Source organism: Cervus canadensis, chromosome 33 (assembly GCF_019320065.1).
Source record: "Cervus canadensis isolate Bull #8, Minnesota chromosome 33, ASM1932006v1, whole genome shotgun sequence".
Taxonomy (NCBI): domain Eukaryota; kingdom Metazoa; phylum Chordata; class Mammalia; order Artiodactyla; family Cervidae; genus Cervus; species Cervus canadensis.
Window position 1 is genome coordinate 3,481,428 of NC_057418.1, and position 20,609 is coordinate 3,502,036.

Below are 20,609 nucleotides of genomic sequence, written 5' to 3' on the forward strand. Positions count from 1 at the left end.
CTTTAGAGACTGAGTTGGAGGTGACATATAAGAAGATAAGGTGCTTGTCCTCGAATATCTCAGTAATATAAGTGGCAAAAAGAGAACGTAAATGATGGTTTTATTGTTTGGGTTGATTGATTGACTTAAAAAAAAAAACTACTTAGACATTCTTACATCTGTAAACATTCTAATTATAGAGAACAGTGCTGCAGTGGCCCGTTTAAATCTGATGTTGCAAACCTTAGGATATATTACATTTTTTTCTTTCAACCCTGTGGCCTTTCTGTCTTATTTTTCCTTCAGTAGGTTGGAAAACTTTGGTCATAAATCTAGTGTCAGATCCAGAGCATGTACTCAATACCCCTCTTAAGACAGTAATTCCCTTGTGCTTTGTATTATACTTACTGGTCCACGTTCTTACTTCCTTTGCTGTAATTCTCTTGAGGACATTTTTTATATTCTCTTTGGCATTTCATATAATGCCTTGTATGTAGTATGTCAGCTATGATTTGATGAATGGGTGAGTAATAACAGAGAATAAAGGAACAGTGAGAAGTGATATACAGATCATTTATTAATAATTTAATATTGATAGCAAAGGAAATTAAAATGCTCAAAGAACCTACCCATAAAGCAGATAGTTCATTCTCAAGTTGAAAATGAATTAGGAATACAATCAGGGGTTGCTTCATGGGTGATAGTTGCTGATGACTCCTAGAGAAAGTTTGAAAAAGCAATTATGTACCTGGGAACACATAAAAAGAACTGAGACCCAAGCTTCCAAGATCACGTGTATTAGAAAAAAATAAAAACTACTAAGAAGTGGAGAACCTCTGTCTCTGTGAGGTGTAATAAAGGCCCTGGAGTGCCATGCTTCTGTGTTTGAATTGAGCCACTCTAAAGTGTATTAAATATCAAACTGTGATGTTCTCTAGTAAGCACTGTTTTAAAACTAGTATCTATTTAAAGAAAATTCTGGAGTCCTTAAATAAGAAATTACTTAGATATGCACTCTCTTAAGGGAGATTAGAAAGCTAAAAAGGAAGTAGAATTTGATGTAATAATCAAGTCTATACATATCAGAAAGCAGAGTGCTAGTGAGGAGCTAAAAAGATGTTCTCCCTGATTCATTATTTTCTTAGAAGCATCAATAGGCTCTTTAACCAGTCCATAAGAACACACATAGAAGAATTAATATATCCACCAATGGATCAAATTGCCAACATCCATTGGATCATAGAAAAAGCAAGTTATTTCCAGAAAAGCATTTACTTCTGCTTTATTGACTATGCCAAGGCCTTGACTGTGTGGATCACAACAAACTGTGAAAAATTCTTAAAGAGATGGAAATACCAGACCACCTGACCTGCCTCCTAAGAAATCTGTATGCAGGTCAGGAAGCAACAGTTAGAACCAGACATGGAACAATGGACTGGTTCCAAATAGGAAAAGGAGTACCTCAAGGCTGTATATTGTCACCCTGTTTATTTAACTTATATGCAGAGTACATCATGAGAAATGCTGGACTGGATGACGCACAAGCTGGAATCAAGATTGCCGGGAGAAATATCAATAATCTCAGATATGCAGATGACACCACCCTTATGGCAGAAAGTCAAGAGGAACTAAAGAGCCTCTTGATGAAAGTGAAAAAGGAGTGTCAAAAAGCTGGCTTAAAACTCAACATTCAGAAAACTAAGATCATGGCATCCAGTCCTATCACTTCATGGCAAATAGATGGGGAAACAATGGAAACAGTGAAAGATTTTATTTTCTTGGGCTCCAAAATCACTGCAGATGGTGACTGCCACCATGAAATTAAGACGCTTGCTCCCTGGAAGAAAAGCTATGACCAGCCTAGACAGCAACATTAAAAAGCAGAGACATTACTTTACTGACAAAAGTCCTTCTAGTCAAAGCTATGGCTTTTTCCCAGTAGTCATGTATGGATGTGAAAGTTGGGCCATAAAGAAAGCTGACTGCTGAAGAATTGATGCTTTTGAACTGTGGTGTTGGAGAAGACTCTTGAGAGTCCCTTCAAATGCAAGGAGATCCAACCAGTCAATCCCAAAGGAAATCAGTCCTGAGATACATTGGAAGGACTGATGCTGAAGCTGAAACTCCAATACTTTGGCCATGTGATGCAGAGAACTGACTCACTGGAAAAGATCCTGATGCTGGGAGAGATTGAAGGCAGAAGAAGGGGACGACAGAGAATGAGATGTTTGGATGGCATCATGGAGTCAATGGACATGATTTTGAACAAGCTCTGGGGGTTGGTAAAGGACAGGGAAACCTGATCCATGGAGTCGCAAAGAGTCTGACATGACTGAGCGACTCAACTGAACTACTATTTACCATATTTAGTATTGACTTAATATTCACTGTAGTAGAGGCTGAGAAAAATCAGAACCAATGACTTTTCTGTTGAGTGATTCTAACTCAATCGATTAGGAACTACACTCAATAAAGAAAAAGTATGGTATAGATTCAGGACTAAAAATGAAGAATTCTAGAAGCTTAAAGTTGTGGTTTCAAGCTGGGGTACTATGCAATATTCTATAAGGTACATGCAGACTTAGAGCTGATAATTGTTTTGAAGTGAGTTGAAGTGAATTGAATGTAGGATTCACTGAAGTAAATTAGTGTACAGACTTAGAAACTATAGCAGGATCTAAAATATTTTGCCTCAAGATTTGTCACAATAAACAAAGTAAAACTAACAGTTGGTTAACCTGTTTTTATAGGTATAGATATCCTACTATCCTTACCATGTTGTGTTGGTAAAGACCACACTCATTTTGAATGATTCACTAGAAAGAGTCATAACTTTGAAAAGCTGTTATAGTCATGGTTTATTAAAGTAAAAAAGGGGACTAGTGGTCCAGTGGTTAAGACTCCACACTTTCAATTCAGGGGGCACAGGTTCAATCCCTGGTTGGGAAACTAAGATCCCAGCTGTGCAGAGTGCAGACAAAAAAATAAAAAAGATAAAATGAGAAGGACACAGGTCAAAATCCTGTATCCGTTTGTATGCAACAAATTTTGTATGCAGCAAAAGGTGCATAGGAGAGAATCAAGGAGAGACTAAGCATAAACTTCCAGTCGTCCTCTCCCAGTGGAATCACACAGAGAGTGGTTAATTCTTCTAACAACACTGTTTTGCCACACATATGAGTTATTATCAACCAGGAAAACTCACTGAAGTCTGTGTTCAAGGTTTGTATTGGGGGTCAAATTAAGTAGATATGGAGTACTTATATGACTGACTTTGTCTACTCAGTCTCAACTACCCCAGGTCAAACTGACACATAATGGCAAGGACCCCAGGTAAACAAAACTAGGCATTTACCATAAATCATATCATTAGCATAAAATATCTCATATGACTCCTGGTTTCAGATATACAAAGACATTTTTATCAGGCAAGATATTCTAAGGGTTTAGTGGTTATGTCCCAGGAGCTGGTCAAAGGACAGTCTTTTCAATTTAGAATGTGCAAGGTTTGAATAAGACCATTGAATTAATCCTTTACTGCACCTTATGATATTGAAAATTTTCTTTGTTCTAGTGTCTCATGTTATGGATACTTTACTTACTATTGCCAGGTTTAACACCTCAAGTATAGTTGTATTGATTTGTCTCCTACTGTATACCTTTTAATGACCTTTCATCAATTCCTATGGGATAAGATCCAATCTCTTAAAGGTTTATTATGTGAAGTTAGGGGTCCTGGAACCCAAGTACCAAATTAAGATCCTTGGAGAAGGAAATGGCAACCCACTCCAGTACTCTTGCCTGGAAAATTCCATGGACGGAGGAGCCTGGTAGGCTATAGCCCATGGGGTTGCAAAAAGTCGGACATGACTGAGCGACTTTTCTCTAAATTAAGATCCTAGCATAAGGGAAATATTCAATATAGTTTTTTTTTCCCCAATTATTTTTATTTGTTGGAGGCTAATTACTTTACAATATTATAGTGGTTTTTGCCATACATTGACATGAATCAGCCATGGATTTACATGTGTTCCCCTCCTGATCCCCCCTCCTACCTCCCTCCCCATCCCATCCCTCTGGGTCTTCCCAGTGCACCAGCCCCAAGCACTTGTCTCATGCATCCAACCTGGACTGGCAATCTGTTTCACACTTGATAATATACATGTTTCTATGCTGTTCTCTCAGATCATCCCACCCTTGGCTTCTCCCATAGAGTCCAAAAGGCTGTTCTATACATCTGTGTCTCTTTTTCTGTCTTGCATATAGGTTATCGTTACCATCTTTCTAAATTCCATATATATGCATTAGTATACTGTATTGGTGTTTATCTTTCTCGCTTATTTCACTCTGTATAATGGACTCCAGTTTTATCCATCTCATTACAACTGATTCAAATGTATTCTTTTTAAAATGTCTGAGTAATATTCCCTTGTGTATATGTACCACAGCTTTCTCTGAATGAAACCTCTAAGTTTTGAATTATTTCTTATTCCTATTATCTTTGCTACGAGGTCTCTCTTCTATCCCCTCCATCAGGATGAACTTTTAAACCATGCTTGAAGGCTTAGGTCAAATTCCACTCTTGTCATAAAGCCTCCTCAAGCCTTCATAGCAGAAACCAGCCCTTTATCCTCTGTGCTCTTATAATTTATTTCTGATATCTTCTTTTCATGTTCCACCTTGCATTATGTTGGTTGTAAATGTATCTTTTTACTCAACTCTAGATGTTGGCTTTTAAAAACAGAGATCTTGACTCACTCATCTTTAGAATACCTAGACTTTCTACCATAATGTGATGCTTTGGTTTATTAAATTGAATATTGCAATTACTTAATCATTACTTTTCAAGGTCATATTGCCAGGCTAAAATGTAGCTAAGAAAAATGTAACTAATGTCTGAAAGTTTCTAATTGTTAGGCTCAGTATGAATCTCAAAAAAGTGGTATTACAAGCTTTCAAATCAGAGTAAATGAAAGTGAATTAGACCAAGCATGTAAGAACATAGTGTGCAGACAGCTGTACTGTGTCCTTAATGGGATAAGCGAAATTATCACTATTGAAAGTTTCATCTTTCCTGCCTCTGTCCTCTTCTGAAGGTGCTCTCAGGTTCAGGATTTGGGGGATGTATTTGCCATCTTAGGTCTGAAATTAGTTCGATTAGTTTTGTTGACATCTATCATCTCAAAACACCTGAAATTTACCTTAAAAATAGCAAGAATACTAGCAGGAATATTAGTGCAATAATTACATTTGTGTGCATATTGGGAGGCTGAAGTTTGACATGTGAAACATGTCTAGAGACACTCTTTTGTTTAGGCTCCTGGCAGTGTAGAAATGGTTGAGGTGGTAAGTAGCACATAGAAATCAAGCCCAAAACTTAATTTCAAATATATCATTCTCTTGGATATCAGGAGATTATCTTTATTTGTTTATTTTTATAAATGTCTCTGTTTTTCATGCCGTTGCTCTTCTTTGATCTTCCCCCCCATATTCTTGCATCTTTATGGCCCCATCTTCTGCCCAGTCTTTATTCAAATATGTTTTTATGAATCACCTGCTAGGTACACAGCGCTTCACTGTGCCTGAAAAATATGACCACTAGGAGATTTATTCAAAATTAATAAAGCTTTATTAAGCTAGTGTTCAATGTTGTGCCAGAAACACTTCCATGTCTGGGTATAATAAAGGCAGGTAAGACAGTGTTCTACGTCTGAATAGATTATGGTATGGCTGGAGTGAATGATCTTAGAAGATATAGCAGTACTTTTCTGTGGTTATAATAGAAGAATGGCAGAAGGCTGCTGCTGCTGCTGCTAAGTCACTTCAGTCGTGTCCGACTCTGTGTGACCGCATAGACGGCAGCCCACCAGGCTCCCCCATCCCTGGGATTCTCCAGGCAAGAGCACTGGAGTGGGTTGCTATTTCCTTCTCCATTGCAGGAAAGTGAAAAGTGAAAGTGAAGTCACTCAGCCGTGTCCGACTCTTTGTGACCTCAAGGACTGCAGCCCACCAGGCTCCTCCGTCCATGGGATTTTCCAGGCTAGAGTACTGGAGTGGGGTGCCATTGCCTTCTCCGTGACAGAAGGCTATGGGAACACATTTGAGAAAGAAGTTAGTTTTCTAAGGAAAAGGAAAATTTCAGAATTGAAGTAATAAGAGAATTCAAGGAAGAGGGAAAATGTGGGGCAAATTCATATGTGGGGACTACTATGAATCTATCTCCTGAGAAGCAGGGAACTTTCATATAGAAGCCATTAGTCAAGAGTAACCATTCTTTAACAGAGATTATAGCCTTCCCAGTTTTTCATCATATAGTCAGCTTTCTCTGGCTTGAGTCCCATGTATAAACAATCTTTCAGTATACTGGGTCTAGGATTAATGAAGCCAATCTAGAGAGCAGTCACCGAATGAGAATTATTTTTTCCCCATAATGTTACTCTATGATTAACTGACTGTACCAGTATGTTAAAGGAAACACTGTGAAAATTAACTAGGGAAAACTTTCTTTCTTTGCTACTGTATCTCATCAGGGAAATAGTGTGACTATTTGCCCAGTTTCTCTACCTGTCTCATTCTTAGGCTTGCTTCAAGGATTTGTATTTTTCATATGTGGTGTGAAAAATATTTTACCATCTGTATAATATCAATGTTCTATTCTACATTTATGTATCAGCTTAATATCTTTTATTTTATCATGTATCATGTGTTCTAAGAGGAAGCAGTTCAACAACATAGAATGGTAAACACTGAACCAAATGTCTAAGTTATTGCTGGATTTATCATGACATTGCTCCCCTCTGGACAAAAATGAAGATCAAATTGTAACTTGGTGCAGTAGATTAGAATCAAACATTATTTCCTACTAGTGTGGTTAGGACAGCATCTAGTTAATAAGAAATTTTTGAGAAGATTTTTAAAAATATGATTATACATTAAATAAAGTTGAGAGGTAACATGAAGAATATACAACTTATATTTTTCTTGAGCAGAAATAGAGACAATGTTCTATTTTGAAGGGCACCTGTGTTAATAACCTACTTCTCTGTTTATAGGAAAATGTTGAAGGAGGAGACTGTAGTCGCTGCAAATTTGGATTCTTCAATTTGCAAGAGGATAATCATAAAGGTTGTGATGAGTGCTTCTGTTCAGGAGTTTCAAACAGATGTCAAAGCTCCTACTGGACCTATGGCAACGTAAGCAATAAATAGCCTTTGAATTCTGTGTGCTGCTCCACGGGGCTTCTTGCTATTGTCCTTCTGTAAGAAATTAACTTTTTTTTCTTGTAGTGAGCTTCTACTTAAACTTATCTTGGAGAAGTGATGGAATTTTCTTTCAAATGTTCGCTGTGTCTCTTTGACCAAAGCCTTTAAGGTTTTGTACCAGTGTGTAAACTGGAACCTCTTATAATAAATCAACACTAGCCTTTTCAGTCTCCATGATTAGTATGTGAAGCAATGATGGAATTAATGCTGCCTTTGCCTCAAAGGCAGAGAAGACATCTAATTGTGATAGGAAGGATTATGAACTGCATTCACCAGTATTTTTGGTATACACATTAAGAGAAACTCCTTTAACAGCTATGTATATAATACCTATTACCCACCAGTCTTTAGTTGTGATTTTATGTTGCCATAGCTCTTTCTTTGTTAAAAGGAGAAACTAAATTTGAATATTTTCATTCTTAATTGATTTGAAAAAGTTCAAGTTATTACATGTTTAGTGTGGTGATGGTGGTTTAGTCCAACTTTTGTTACTCCGTGGACTGTCGCCCGCCAGGATCCTCTGTCCTTGGGAAGAACAGTGGAGTGGATTGCCATTTCATCCCCCAGAGGATCTTCCCGAACAGGGATTAAACCTAGGTCTCCTGCATTGCAGGCAGATTCTTTACCACTGAGCCCCCAGGGAAGCCCTGGGGTGTTCTTCCTCTACCATAAACATGAACCTGTTTTCCTCCTACCTCCTTTGCCTGTCATACACTCATTGATTTTTCATCCCTTCACAGACAGCAGTTTGTCTCCTTATGAAAGAGGACCTTCAGGGAATTTCAAATAGTTTGTGTGGCAGCACTTAGGAGTACAAAATACCAGGAAACAGGCTGGAGAAAGGAGCAGAAACCTACGGAGGGAATGAGAAACTAGACACACATGGTTGAGTTTACTAAGAAGTTGAGCTCTTATCCTTGGAGAGTAACTGAAGGATTTTAGCAGGGGGGTGTTGGGATTAGAGTTGGATTTTACAAAGATCACTATTTTAATAAAACTGAATTCCAAACACTACTGCCTTTCAGCTTTAATGAGCTAACTAATCCTTAATACAGCTATGAAAATTTTGTCTACTTATGTTGCTTTTAAGTCTGAAATATTATGAGTAGTTTCTGATTGTACTCTTCATACCTAAATGAACCTGTGCATACTTTACCAAGTATTGCTTATGGAACAGATTGTGTAGAACCAACGGCAAATGAACAGTTAGTCTAACTTCACCTTCTAGACTGTTCCATTAATGTACAAAAGTTTTATGGTTAGCAGAGGAGCAGAAGTAGCATTCAGCCTTGTACTTCAGAAACTAGGTTTACTGATATTTGCATTTCAGGCATTTTTCTGGAAAGAACTTTCTCTGAATCTCATTGGGCTGTCCTTGGAGGTCTGATGAGGGATGTTGGAAAGGGAAGAATAGTAGTATGTATCTTGCTGCTTTTCTGTCCAATAAACCTTCGCTGAATCTCTCTTTTGACAAGGGCAGTCCCAGCAGTTCCACAGCTTTAGGAGATACAGAGTCAAATGACCTCTTCATGAAGAAATTTTAAAAATATTTCATCCATGTGTGATCACCATTACCATTCTGCTACCCATTACCAACAACGCCAAGCAGCTCACACATGACTTGTGGGTTCCTGATAGCCGTAAACCTCAGTATCCAGTCTTGTGTCCTGACTAGGTAGGACGGTTTAAATTTAGAATTGTAGCCATGTGCCACGCATAGCTGGAGAATAAACATGTAAAAACAAGTCATCTTTCCCTAATTCCTCCTTAAATGTTCCTTCCTTGTCTGGGCCAAGGATCAAGACTAGGAGTTCTCATAGCACTTCTGACCCCACAGGAAGGAATAGGAACAGTATTGTGAGCTGGCGTTTTTAACTATCCTGGAGCCTCAAATTGAAATTTAAATATATGAAAAGGAAGGAACTAGTAAATGAAAATCTACCTTTCATATCTTATCTCTTTTCTTCCTCTTCTTTACAAATGCATATATAATACCTTTTGAAATAATTGTTTCCATAAGAAACTGGAAAGCACTAGTGGAGTGAAAAATGGGCAATTCAAACTTCAACTATTTGGTAATTTATACAAAATTATGTGTGATTTTAAATAACTTTTTAAGAGTGTAGTATTTGAAATCATAATTTTTAAAAATCACACTGGATTAATAAAAACAGATTACGCTGTAATATCATCCAAACTCCTAGAAACATCAAGGAAAAAAATAACGGTGAGAACATATGAGACGTTTAATGATATACACAACTTTTATATTTTCCTAAACGTTCATAGTTTTTGTGTTATTAATTTTCAAAATAGGAGCACTACAGAAATAGGAAAGAGAAGTGTCTGGGTTCTTTTCTTAAGTGACAATGATTGTGTGTTTTCTTTAAGATACAAGACATGAGTGGCTGGTATCTGACTGATCTTTCTGGCCGTATTCGAGTGACCGCCCAGCTGGAGGACTTAGACTCACCGCAGCAGGTCAGCATTAGCAGCGTGGAGGCCCGCCGAGCCCTGCCCCAGAGCTATTACTGGAGTGCCCCCGCGCCTTACCTGGGGAACAAGGTGAGTCCCTTCAGTGCTTGCTTCTTGCTACTTTGCTTCAGTTGATCAATAAGGAGAATGGGTTTTATATAGTCTTTCTTTAAAGGAAGATGAGATCAAATATGTACTGATTGGATTGCTGGAACCAACTGAATCAGATTAAGCTGGACTTTTCCACCCTGCCCCATGGGTGCTTACATCCCCACATCACAGTTCTATATAGTTGCTATCCTGTGTCAGACATTTTAAAAGAGCAAATAAAGCAATGAAGCCTTTAGGTATTTTTTTTGCAAAACAGATGGTAGATACTGGAAGACACGGTGTCATGTTTACTTGAAATAGCTGTTTTTCTAGAATTGTCGGTGGTGGAATACTTACTGAAGTCTTTCTCGTCTGTTTCTATTTCATTTCAAAACTGGTATTCAAGAGAGCTACTTTCTCTACCTTGTCAGAATGTTAATTGGAAATGAAATTTATTACATAACTAATTTAATACTTGCCATGAAGCTTATAATAAATACCATATTTCCTGGAGCTCAGGAAGAGAACTACCATAAAAGAAGAGCCAGATTGAAAGCACATGTTTGTTTTCAAGCCCACTGACACACATGGAAAAACACACTCACAGATAAACAAATGTAGCGCTTTCAGAGATGAAGGTACTTCTTTCTTCCCCTCTCTTGTGAATTAACCCTTAACTAGATAGGTTCCTTGGCTTTTATCACTTTATTTTATTTTGCTTAACAATTCATTGAAAACAAAATTTGATATAGAAATTCTAAATGAGAATACTTGCTTGGTCTGTGGAACTTAATACCTTGTCAGCTCATAATTAAATGACCTGATCACACCAGAAATTGTCAGTCCCAGAAAAATCCTTTAGCAAATTGAAACTATTTAAGACTAGTTTTCAACTATAAGAATATAGCTTACTTTGGAGAAAATCTTCATGATTAAATAAAAATATTTTAATAATTAGTGGTGTGTGAGCATTAAGACAGAAAATCTTGCTAGTTCATATCAATGGAAACTAGTGGTTTTATCTGTTTGAAAACATTGTAACTTTTGGCCTGTTTCTTATTTTTACAGGCCTCTAAATACCATTATGAAAAATGTGTAAATGAGTAAAACACATTTTTCAATGAATATTTATTTTTAAAGAGACAATGTATGTTGCATAAAATTTTCCAGCTGTAATAAAAATCTAATTAAACTGTTACTTCAAAGCCCTTTCCAACAAGAGGTCTTTCTATTCTATTCTATTTAGGAATTTCCTGAATACCCAACAAGAATAAAATAGCACATAGGACTCAAATGTCTAAAGCTTAAAACTGCCAAGAGACAAACAAATAAACAAACAAAAAAACCAGAAGCTGTCTTTTTTCCCAACTTCTCTGAGGACTTTAGAGAAGAACCATGGATCAAAATTGGATGAGTTTCAGAGGTCTTACTTTCCTTACCACAGTGAAGTTTACTTATATAGGTAGTTTTTTAAAATAGAATATTCTTTGCCATATTTTCCATCATTTTTTCTTTGCCCATATGCTTTTTCTTTCTGTTGGCTGAAAATCAAACTGACAGAAGGAAGGCAAGCAAATAGGACATGAAATAGCATCAGAGCAAAGCATTTGGACATCCTGTTCGTAGTATTGGTTCCCAAAGATAACTTTCCTTATCCTGTCTGGACTGCTGCTTGTTAACCACCCACGATGAAGTACTTCACATCCCGCACAGATCATGTTCACATCAAAAAGCTGTGCTTGCCTGGGCTTCAGTTTCTGTGAACTGAGTACTTTGTTCAGTGAACCAAGTACTGATAGCAGGGTCTGCAAATTGTTTGAATATGGAAGACATTTTTTAATGTAATGTGGAAGCCCTCGGTGGTTTACTGTCAGACATCTCAGTATGAATGGAACAATTTGCTTTAATAACTGAACCATATAAATTTTTGATACTACAATAATACTGCAAGCTCTCACAAATTACCACAGTACATCTTAACTGTCATGTCACATCACGTAAATTACAGTCATGATGACATGCTTAGCTTGGTTGATATAATATCTTGCTGAGGAAATGGAAGATTGTAGGGCCTTGTTTGTAAATCTGGTAAAGTCACTTTTCTAAATAGTTGAGGCTAAATTCTTTCCCAGTAATTGCCGTTGGAATCAGAACCATTGCCAGACTCTGACAGAAATAGTATGTCAAGAAACTAGTATATCTGCTTAGATACTAAATCTGATTTACATCCATGACCAGGAAGCTCTGGATATATAATCCTTCCTTTGCCTTTTTCGTGTTAATTTCTAAGTTGAAAAAGTATTTATGAGATGCTATTAGCTTTTCCTAAATACTTGTATAACCGATTTTCAAACATTTTCTAAGTTCCTTGGTGGTAAATTCACGTGTAACAGATGGAGGATGTGTTGTACATATTTCATTTTAATGAAGGTGCCACATGCCAGTCTTCCTGTGTTTTGGTAACCTAACCCCAAATAATAAGACTGTTCTAACTTGAGATCCACTTTGCTAACATAGAAACCTGCCTGGGCATAATTAAACTCAAGAGCACTAGCCAGTTTAGCAAAGGAATACTTTTCATATTAAGAAACATTTTTATTGACGACAGTCCCTCTTTGGAATAATGAGGAATACATAGGTGGATATAGTTGTGTATGTAGATAGTAGATGAGGCCTGGAAAAGTGAGTGCGTTTTTATACTGCTCTTTAAAAAATTTCCATAATCTTGTTGTCTATGGCAAGTTTGTGTGCTGAACCTACAGTGAGGCCAAACAAACTGAAACATAAGAGTTTCGAGCTGAAAAGGATTTATTGCAGGGCCGAGCAAAGAGTGAGGCAGCCCATGATGCTCAAAAGACCCAAACTCCTCAGAGCATTTTTAGAGGCAAAGTGATGGGGGTAGGGGGGTGGTATGTCACATGGTATGTGATCAGCTTGTGACAGTTCTCTGATTGGTTGATGGTGAGATAACAGGGCCGTGTTACAGGGGTTAACACTATCAGTCCTCAGGGTTCAGTAGGGGGCTATATGCTCATGGTCATCAAGTAGTTAGCTTCTTTGATTTGATGGAGGGTTTAGCATCTGTAAAACAACTCAGGGAATGTGCATTAGTTTACTGTTATCTAGGTGCTTTAGGGAGCAACTAAATATTCTATGGCTGTCATATGTAAGATTTATTGTTTAAATTCTTACCAGTTCTCCTGGACCAACTGCTATTTTTGTTACTACATGTTTAATTCCTTCAGTCATTACTTTCTTTTTTGTTTTTTCTTTTTGTTGTTGTTCTGGACTTTATTATTAATTCTTGAGCCAGGCTTTTATGACTCAGGAGGCCTGGGAGACTACAGATTTCCTAGAAATAAAAGACCAGCAGATGACATGGGGAAGGACTCTGTCCTGAGAAGGTCCCATGGAGTCCCACTGGGTTACAATCTCAACTAAGAGTTAATCCCTCAACAGCAACCTCGAAAATGTTTTTTTCTCATATATGTGTGGGCATTCAGCACAGTGGTCACAATCGAGTGTTAATTCCCTGCCCCTTTCATTGTAGACATTCGAAGAAAATTAAGTCAGGCACCCACAGGGCTCTACTTGGCAGCATCTTATTTTCTCGAAACACTTGACAGAGGTTAATACTTGGTTTTAGGGCATTTGTGTAAGCCTGGAACCAGGCATGAATGTAAAGTGCTAGAGCACAGAATCCTGCTGATTTACTACAGGCCACAGCTATTGAGAGACAGTTTGGGTATTTCAGAGTTGGAATAATTCACTGCTTTAGTAAACTAAGTGCTATTGGAACATTGAAATAGTTATTTCTTTACGGTTACCCTAGTGGTCTGAAATAGTGCAGCCTCCAAAACCAGTTCTCTTCCTGTTTGTAAAGAGCCCTGAGAATCTGACTTGGCCTATCGACTGTTCCCCCATTTACCAGTAAGGTTTGCAAATCAGTCTCTGAGTGCTATTAAATTAATTTTGTGTGATTTGGTCTTTATGAAACAATGCTTATTTCCTACAACATGTATACTATCTTTTTCTGTTTCTAGCTTAGAGGAGCTTTTAAATTGTTTCATTGTAGTTGCCAAGAATATCTATAGTTTAGCATAAGCCTCTTATTATGAGTCAGCTGACAAAATAGCATCTGGTTCTAAAAGTAATCTCTGGTATTTCTTTGCTGTCTTGCTTGACTTACAGTTCTACCTCTAACATCCCTAATTAAAGCTGTGGATTTGAAGGAGATTGATATTTGAGATTTATATGACAGGATAGTTCTTGTCAGATGAAAGGAACTTCACAAATATTTTGTGCTCAATGCTACATTTTTAACAACAACAGAATAGTTTTGATTAGATTTCTCAGAAATGACTCTTGAGTTGAGATTTAAGTTAGAATTGAAAGATGATTTCCATCTTAGTTAAAAAATTAAAACCTCACTAATAAGCATGAGTTGCTCTCCTTTCAGCAACATAATTTATATTTCTGACTTCTTTGCTCTATATGCCTCAGAATTATTCAAAGTAAAGGTCAGACTCTCTCCCTCATCCTTAATGTCCTCCGAATTAAGTCTCAGATTAAATGGATTAAGAATGTATTATATATGTGAAGAATGGCATGGCTATAAAGGTAAATAAGATAAACTGTGATTGAATTTTTATTCCATAAATCAGCTCACATAAAAATGATTTGGCAATAGAATAATACCAGAAGAATATCTGTTGTCAAGAATAAACCAAATATATTGTTAGGGGCAAATGTTTATGAAAAAACAAACAAAAATCATAAGAACTCATTTATTACATGTAGTTCTGGTAATGTCTACTCTGCAAAGTTAGCCCAACTATGAGGACTCACAGTCAAATTTCTATAATAATAAAAATTAATAAAACTGACTGAGGGGGAAAATGTTAAGTCATATGAACATTAAAGCAATTGAATCAGTAGCCAAAAAAGTATTCCCATAAGGAAAACAATGGTTTTATTTATTTCTGTATAATTTGTAAATCAATATTTGAACCTAAAAAAGATTTTTCAATCTTACACAGCTTTACAGAGAACAAAATAATAAGGACTACTCCTCAAGTAATTTTATGTGGCTTAATATGCTTGATATCAGGGAGGCCTGAAAAAGGAAATTTCTGCCCAAACTCACTCATGAAAATCGATGCAAGTATCCTAACCAAAGCATGAATAATCAGAATCCATAATCTATAAAAATGGTAAAATTAGCATTTATTATAGGAGTTCAGTGTTGATTTAATATAAAAAAAGTGTAATTGACAGTATTGATTAAATAAAGGAGAGAAACTGTTTCAACAGATGCAGAAAAATAGATAAAATTTAATGATGATTCATGATGTTTTAAAAAATGTGTAAACTAAGATTGGAAAGGTGCTTCTTCATCTGATAAAGAATACACAAAAATGAATAACATATCTACTTTATTATAAAATATGGAAAGAATTATTTAAGATCACAAACAATTTTCACTCTGACCACTTTTATTTAACATGGTACTAGCAGATTTGGACAGTGCATTAAGATTTAAAAAAAAGAAGTTAAAAGATAAAGAAGTTAAAAAGGAAGAAATAAAGTTGCATTTATAGATGATATGATTATCTGCTTGATATGATTATGAACTCAGAAGATAAATTACTAATAGGTGAATCAAGAAGGGAACTGTATACAAAGTTAATATGTAAAAGCCCTTGACTAAAAAATTAGTCACAACCAGAAAGTAGAGAGTCATTTTATTTGGTGGGAATGTTAACGACTCTGGGCCCCGGAGGCAGCATCTCAGTTGTTGTTCAGTCTCTAAGTCATGTTCTGCTCTTGGCAACACTATGAACTGCAGCATGCCAGATTTCCCTGTTCACCATCTCTCTGAGTTAGCTCAAACTCATGTCCACTGAGTGGGTGGTGCCATTCAATCATCTCATCCTCTGTTGCCCCGTTTTCCTCCTACCCTCAATCTTTCCCAGCTCAGAGTCTTTTCCAATGAGTTGGCTCTTTGTATCAGGTGGCAAAAGTATTGGAGCTTCAGCTTTAGCCTCAGTCCTTCCAGTGAATATTCAGGGTTGATTTCCTTTAGAATTGACTGGTTTGATTTCCTTGCAGTCCAGGGGATCCTTGAGTCTTCTCCAGCACCACAGTTCAAAAGCATCAATTCTTTGGCACTCAGCCTGATTTATGGTCTAACTCTCACATCCATGCATGACTACTGGAAAAACCATAGTTTTGATTCTACAGACATTTGTTGGCTAAGTGATGTCTCTGCTTTTCAACACACTGTCTAGGTTTGTCATAGCTTTTCTTCCAAGGAGCAAGCATCTTTTAATCTCATAGCTGCAGTCATCATCCACAGTGATTTTGGAGCCCAAGAAAATAAAATCTGACACTGTTTCCACTTTTCCCCCAACTATTTGGCATGAAGTGATAGGACTGGATGCCACAATCTTTGTTTTTTGAATGTTGAATTTTAAGCCAGCTTTTTCACTCTCCTCTTTCACCTTCATCAAGAGGCTCTTTAGTTTCTCTTCACCTTCTGTCATTAGAGTGGAATCATCTGAATATCTGAGGTTATTGACTAATCTCCCTGCAGTCTTGATTCCAGCTTGTGATTCATCCAGCCTGGTGTTCCGCATGATGTAATCTGCACATAAATTAAGTAAACAGAGTGACAATACACAGCCTTGTCTTACTCCTTTCCCAATTCGGAACCGGTCTGTTGTCCCATGTCCAATTCAAACTATTGCTTCTTGACCTGCATACAGGTTTCTCAGGAGACAGGTAAGGTGGTTTGGTACTCCCATCTCTTGAAGAATTTTCCACAGTTTGTTGTGATCCACACAGTCAAAGGCTTTAGCATTGTCAATGAAGCAGAAAGTAGATATTTTTCTGGAATTCTCTTGCTTTTTCTATGATCCAATGGATGTTTGCAATTTGATCTCTGGTTCCTCTGCCTTTTCTAAATCTAGCTTGAACATCTGGAAGTTCTCAGTTCACGTACTGTTGAAGCCTAGCTTGAAGGATTTTGAACATTACCTTGCTAACGTGAAATGAGCACAGTAGTGCGGTAGTTTGAACATTCTTTGCCATTTTCCTTCTTTGGGATTGGAATGAAAACTGATCTTTTCCAGTCCTTTGGTCACTGCTGAGTTTTCCAAATCTGCTGGCATATTGAGTGCTGCACTTTAACAGTGTCATATCTTTTAGGATTTGAAATAGCTCAGCTGGGTTCCATGACCTCCACTAGGTTTGTTCACAGTAATGTTTCCTATGGCCCACTTGACTTCACACTCCAGGATGTCTGGCTCTAGGTGAGTGACCACACCATTGTGGTTATCCAGGTCATTAAGATCTTTTTTGTATAGTTCTCCTGTGTATTCTTGCCACCTCTTCTTAAACTGCTGTGGAAGGCCAGAGAGAGGGAGTCAAGCTATATACAGCTTTGCAACAGTGAGGGCAGACAGTCTGAACATCAAAGATTATTGTTAAGTAAGGAAAACCAGATATCAAGCTAAGGAACAGCATTCTTCTGTGGGAATTTGCAAGCCTCTGGGCTCACTGAATTCTTTCCTTTCATATGTACTGCACCTATCTGGGACCACTTCCTGTTTCTTGATTGTTTATATCAGTAATTCCTTGTTCACCATAAGGAGTGGCAGAGGATAGTTGCTTCTTGCATTCCTCTGAGCTCCTTTGAAATCATTGCAGCGGTGGCAGCATTTGCTGGGCCACAGGTATTGTGTTCCCTTTCGGGAGCCCTCATTCACATTTGGAGCCCCAAGTCACTGATGGCTGTGACATTTCTTGCCCACTGGTGTGGCAGGAAATATTTCATTTCACAAGTCGATTGTATTTCTTTACATCAGCAAAAACCAATTAAAACAGCACTTTAAAAATAAGTCCTGGGCTTTCCTGGTAGTCCAGTGGTTAAGGATCCATCTCACAATGTAGGGGACACTGGTCTCATCCCTGGTCCAGGAAGATCCCACATTCCGCAGGGCAACTGAGCCCCTGAACCACAACTATTGAGTCTACGTGCAGCAACTAGTAAAGCTGGTTACCCTAGAGCCCAGGGCTACGCAGCAAGACAAGCCACAACAGTGAGAAGCCTGAACACCACAGCCAGAAAGAAGCCCTGCTTTCTGCAAGTGAAGAAGGCCTGCTCACAGTAAGGAAGACCCAGTGCAGCCAAAATAAAATAAAATAAAAATAAATAAATATTTAAAAATAAGTCCTTTACAATAGCAACAAGTCACAAAATACTAAGGATAGAACCTATATAGAAAAGCAAAGAGCTTTTCAAATAATAAAAGGAAATCCTAAAGAAGGAAAGAGATGGAGTTTTAATCAAAACTTACCTGATAAAAAGACTTAGGACTCATTTTAAAAAAAAAGAAATAATGATTGAGACAAAGTGCTATTGGTGTGAAAAAAGATATAGAAATGATCAATGGAGTTGAAAAAATAGCCCAGAAATATCCCATGCATATATGGATACTTGATTATTAAGAAAATAGAAATTACAGATCAAAGACAGTAGAATAAACCATATTACAAATGCTATCAGTATCTGAGTATCTGAACAGACAAAAAATGACCATCCTGCATCCCTACCTCATTTTATACATAAAAATAAACTCTAGTTGAAACAAAGATTACTGGTTTCAAAAATCATATTATAAAGCATGGAATTTTTACTTCTGGCCATGACTGAACAAATCTTTCTTAGACAACAAGATAATTTGAGAAAAAATGTGAAACAAGTTTTTAGACACTTTACAGCAGATGTTGTAGAACTTTGATCCCTGAGAGAAAAAAAAGCTCCAGATGAATTGAGGCTTCTCAGCTGTCAAGGCTGATGCCTGGGTATCGTATCCAAGGTACAGGGCATTGAGGGAAAACCCCAAAGAGCAGTGTTTGAAAAAGAAAGCCTGAGAGATGGAGATGGGAGTTCAGGGAAGCCCAGGAAACTAGAATTTGTGGGACAGAATATTAAGGAAGAGGGATCTGGAGAAAAAATTAACGAGAGAGAAAGAGAATCAATCCAGGTATCTATAAAGATGTAAAGGAAACTTCCACCCTGGCTGTGTTGGTTGGGAAAACTTGCCTATCTAAGGATGGTGGAAGAATTACCAAAAAAGTAGCGAGAGTTAACAATTCCTAGCTCATTTCCTACCACCTAATTGAAACTCCAATACTTTGGCCACCTCATGAGAAGAGTTGACTCATTGGGAAAGATCCTGATGCTGGGAGGGATTTGGGGGCAGGAGGAGAAGGGGACGACAGAGGATGAGATGACTGGATGGCATCACTGACTCGATGAACTTGAGTTTGAGTAAACTCCGGGAGTTGGTGATGGACAGGGAGGCCTGGCGTGCTGCGGTTCATGGGGTCGCAGAGTCGGACACGACTGAGCGACTGAACTGAACTGAACTGAATAATAGCACCATAATAGAGAGGACTTCTGGCAAAGTTTATTTAGTATTGTTAGCAAAGGAGCTAAATTAGCCCCAGAGTACAGGCTGTTCTATGTTCACCTTAACAAATCTTAAAAGCAAACCTTAAAAAAATTATTCCAAAACTGCATGCCAGAACAAAATCCAGTACTAATTAATTATAACAAAATTGAGCACCCAACAATGTGACATCCACCATGTCTGGCATCAACACAAAATGAGAAACCAGCAGGCGCATATGAGCCATAACCAGAAGGAAAAATAGTCAGTGCGAACAGACCAAAAATGACAAGGAAATAATGCAAAGTATGTCAGAATCAATTTACTATTTAAAAAAAAAAACCACAGTAGAGATAAAGAAATCTTAAAAGCATCCAGAGGATAAAAGACAAAACATGCAAAGAGGAATAAAGATAGAAGATTCTTGTTAGACATCGCAAGGACCAGAATACAGTACAGAGATATGTTAAAGTATTGGGGGGAAAAGAATCAACAACAAACAAACAAAAATAATTAATCTAGAATTTTTACAAGGCCAAAGTATCTTTGAAAAAGGAAGGCAAGACAAAGAGACAGTCCAGAAAAAAGGCTGAGATACTTTTTCACCAACACGTCTGTACGAGAAAAAAAGTGTAGAAACTTCTCATAAAAGTAATATAATAGTAGATGGAAATTTGTCCCTACAAAAAGAAATTAGGAATAAATAAATAGTAAAAACAAGTAAATAATAAAACTTTTTCCATGGATTGCCACCTACCACAGGACCTCAAGCTGGTCACCCTTTACCTTAAGGAGTATAATGGTTATTGAATAAACAACGAAACACATAGTGAAAATAGAAATTTGGGTACTCTGTATAATTTTTTATTTGAAATCATAAAATGGAAGACCATGCAACCCCCATTCCTATCACACAAGTAAAGAAAGCAAAACTGCCATCAATTTGATAAGGTTTCAATCAAATCTTAGATTTTTGTGATATCCTTTTCAATAACACTTTTACACTCTTGTTTCTTGTGCGACTCAGTGGAGAATTATAGGGAACCAGTGGAGTGCTGGTTCTGATGTTCTAGCCCAAGTCCAAGTCCTTGTGAGACGAATCCCCAGTGTGCTGGCCTCTGCCACTTGTAATAGATCAGACCCATCAATTGTTGTTATGGTTTAGTGGAACAGTGTTATGCTCTTTCTGAGCCTATCATGGCCAGAGAGTGTTTTATGTACTGAGTTTTCGTATTTAACCCAGTGTGTATATAGTGTTTAATTGTTGATGGTAGTGGGAGAAGCACAAGATGGTGGGAAGGGATGGGACACAGATTTGGATAAAGGAAGAGGGTCTTCTGTAAGC

General features: G+C 37.4%; 1 protein-coding gene across 7 annotated transcripts in view; it reads left to right on the plus strand.

Annotated features, from left to right (window-relative positions):
• LAMA2 (laminin subunit alpha 2) overlaps positions 1 to 20,609 on the plus strand; it is a 693,967-nt gene that overhangs the window by 305,672 nt on the left and 367,686 nt on the right. For all 7 annotated transcript variants that reach the window (XM_043457137.1, XM_043457138.1, XM_043457134.1 and 4 more), the window contains 2 exons: positions 7,032 to 7,172; positions 9,633 to 9,806. In XM_043457137.1, coding sequence (XP_043313072.1) covers positions 7,032 to 7,172; positions 9,633 to 9,806 — 315 coding nt within the window. The remainder of the gene's footprint in view (positions 1 to 7,031; positions 7,173 to 9,632; positions 9,807 to 20,609) is intronic.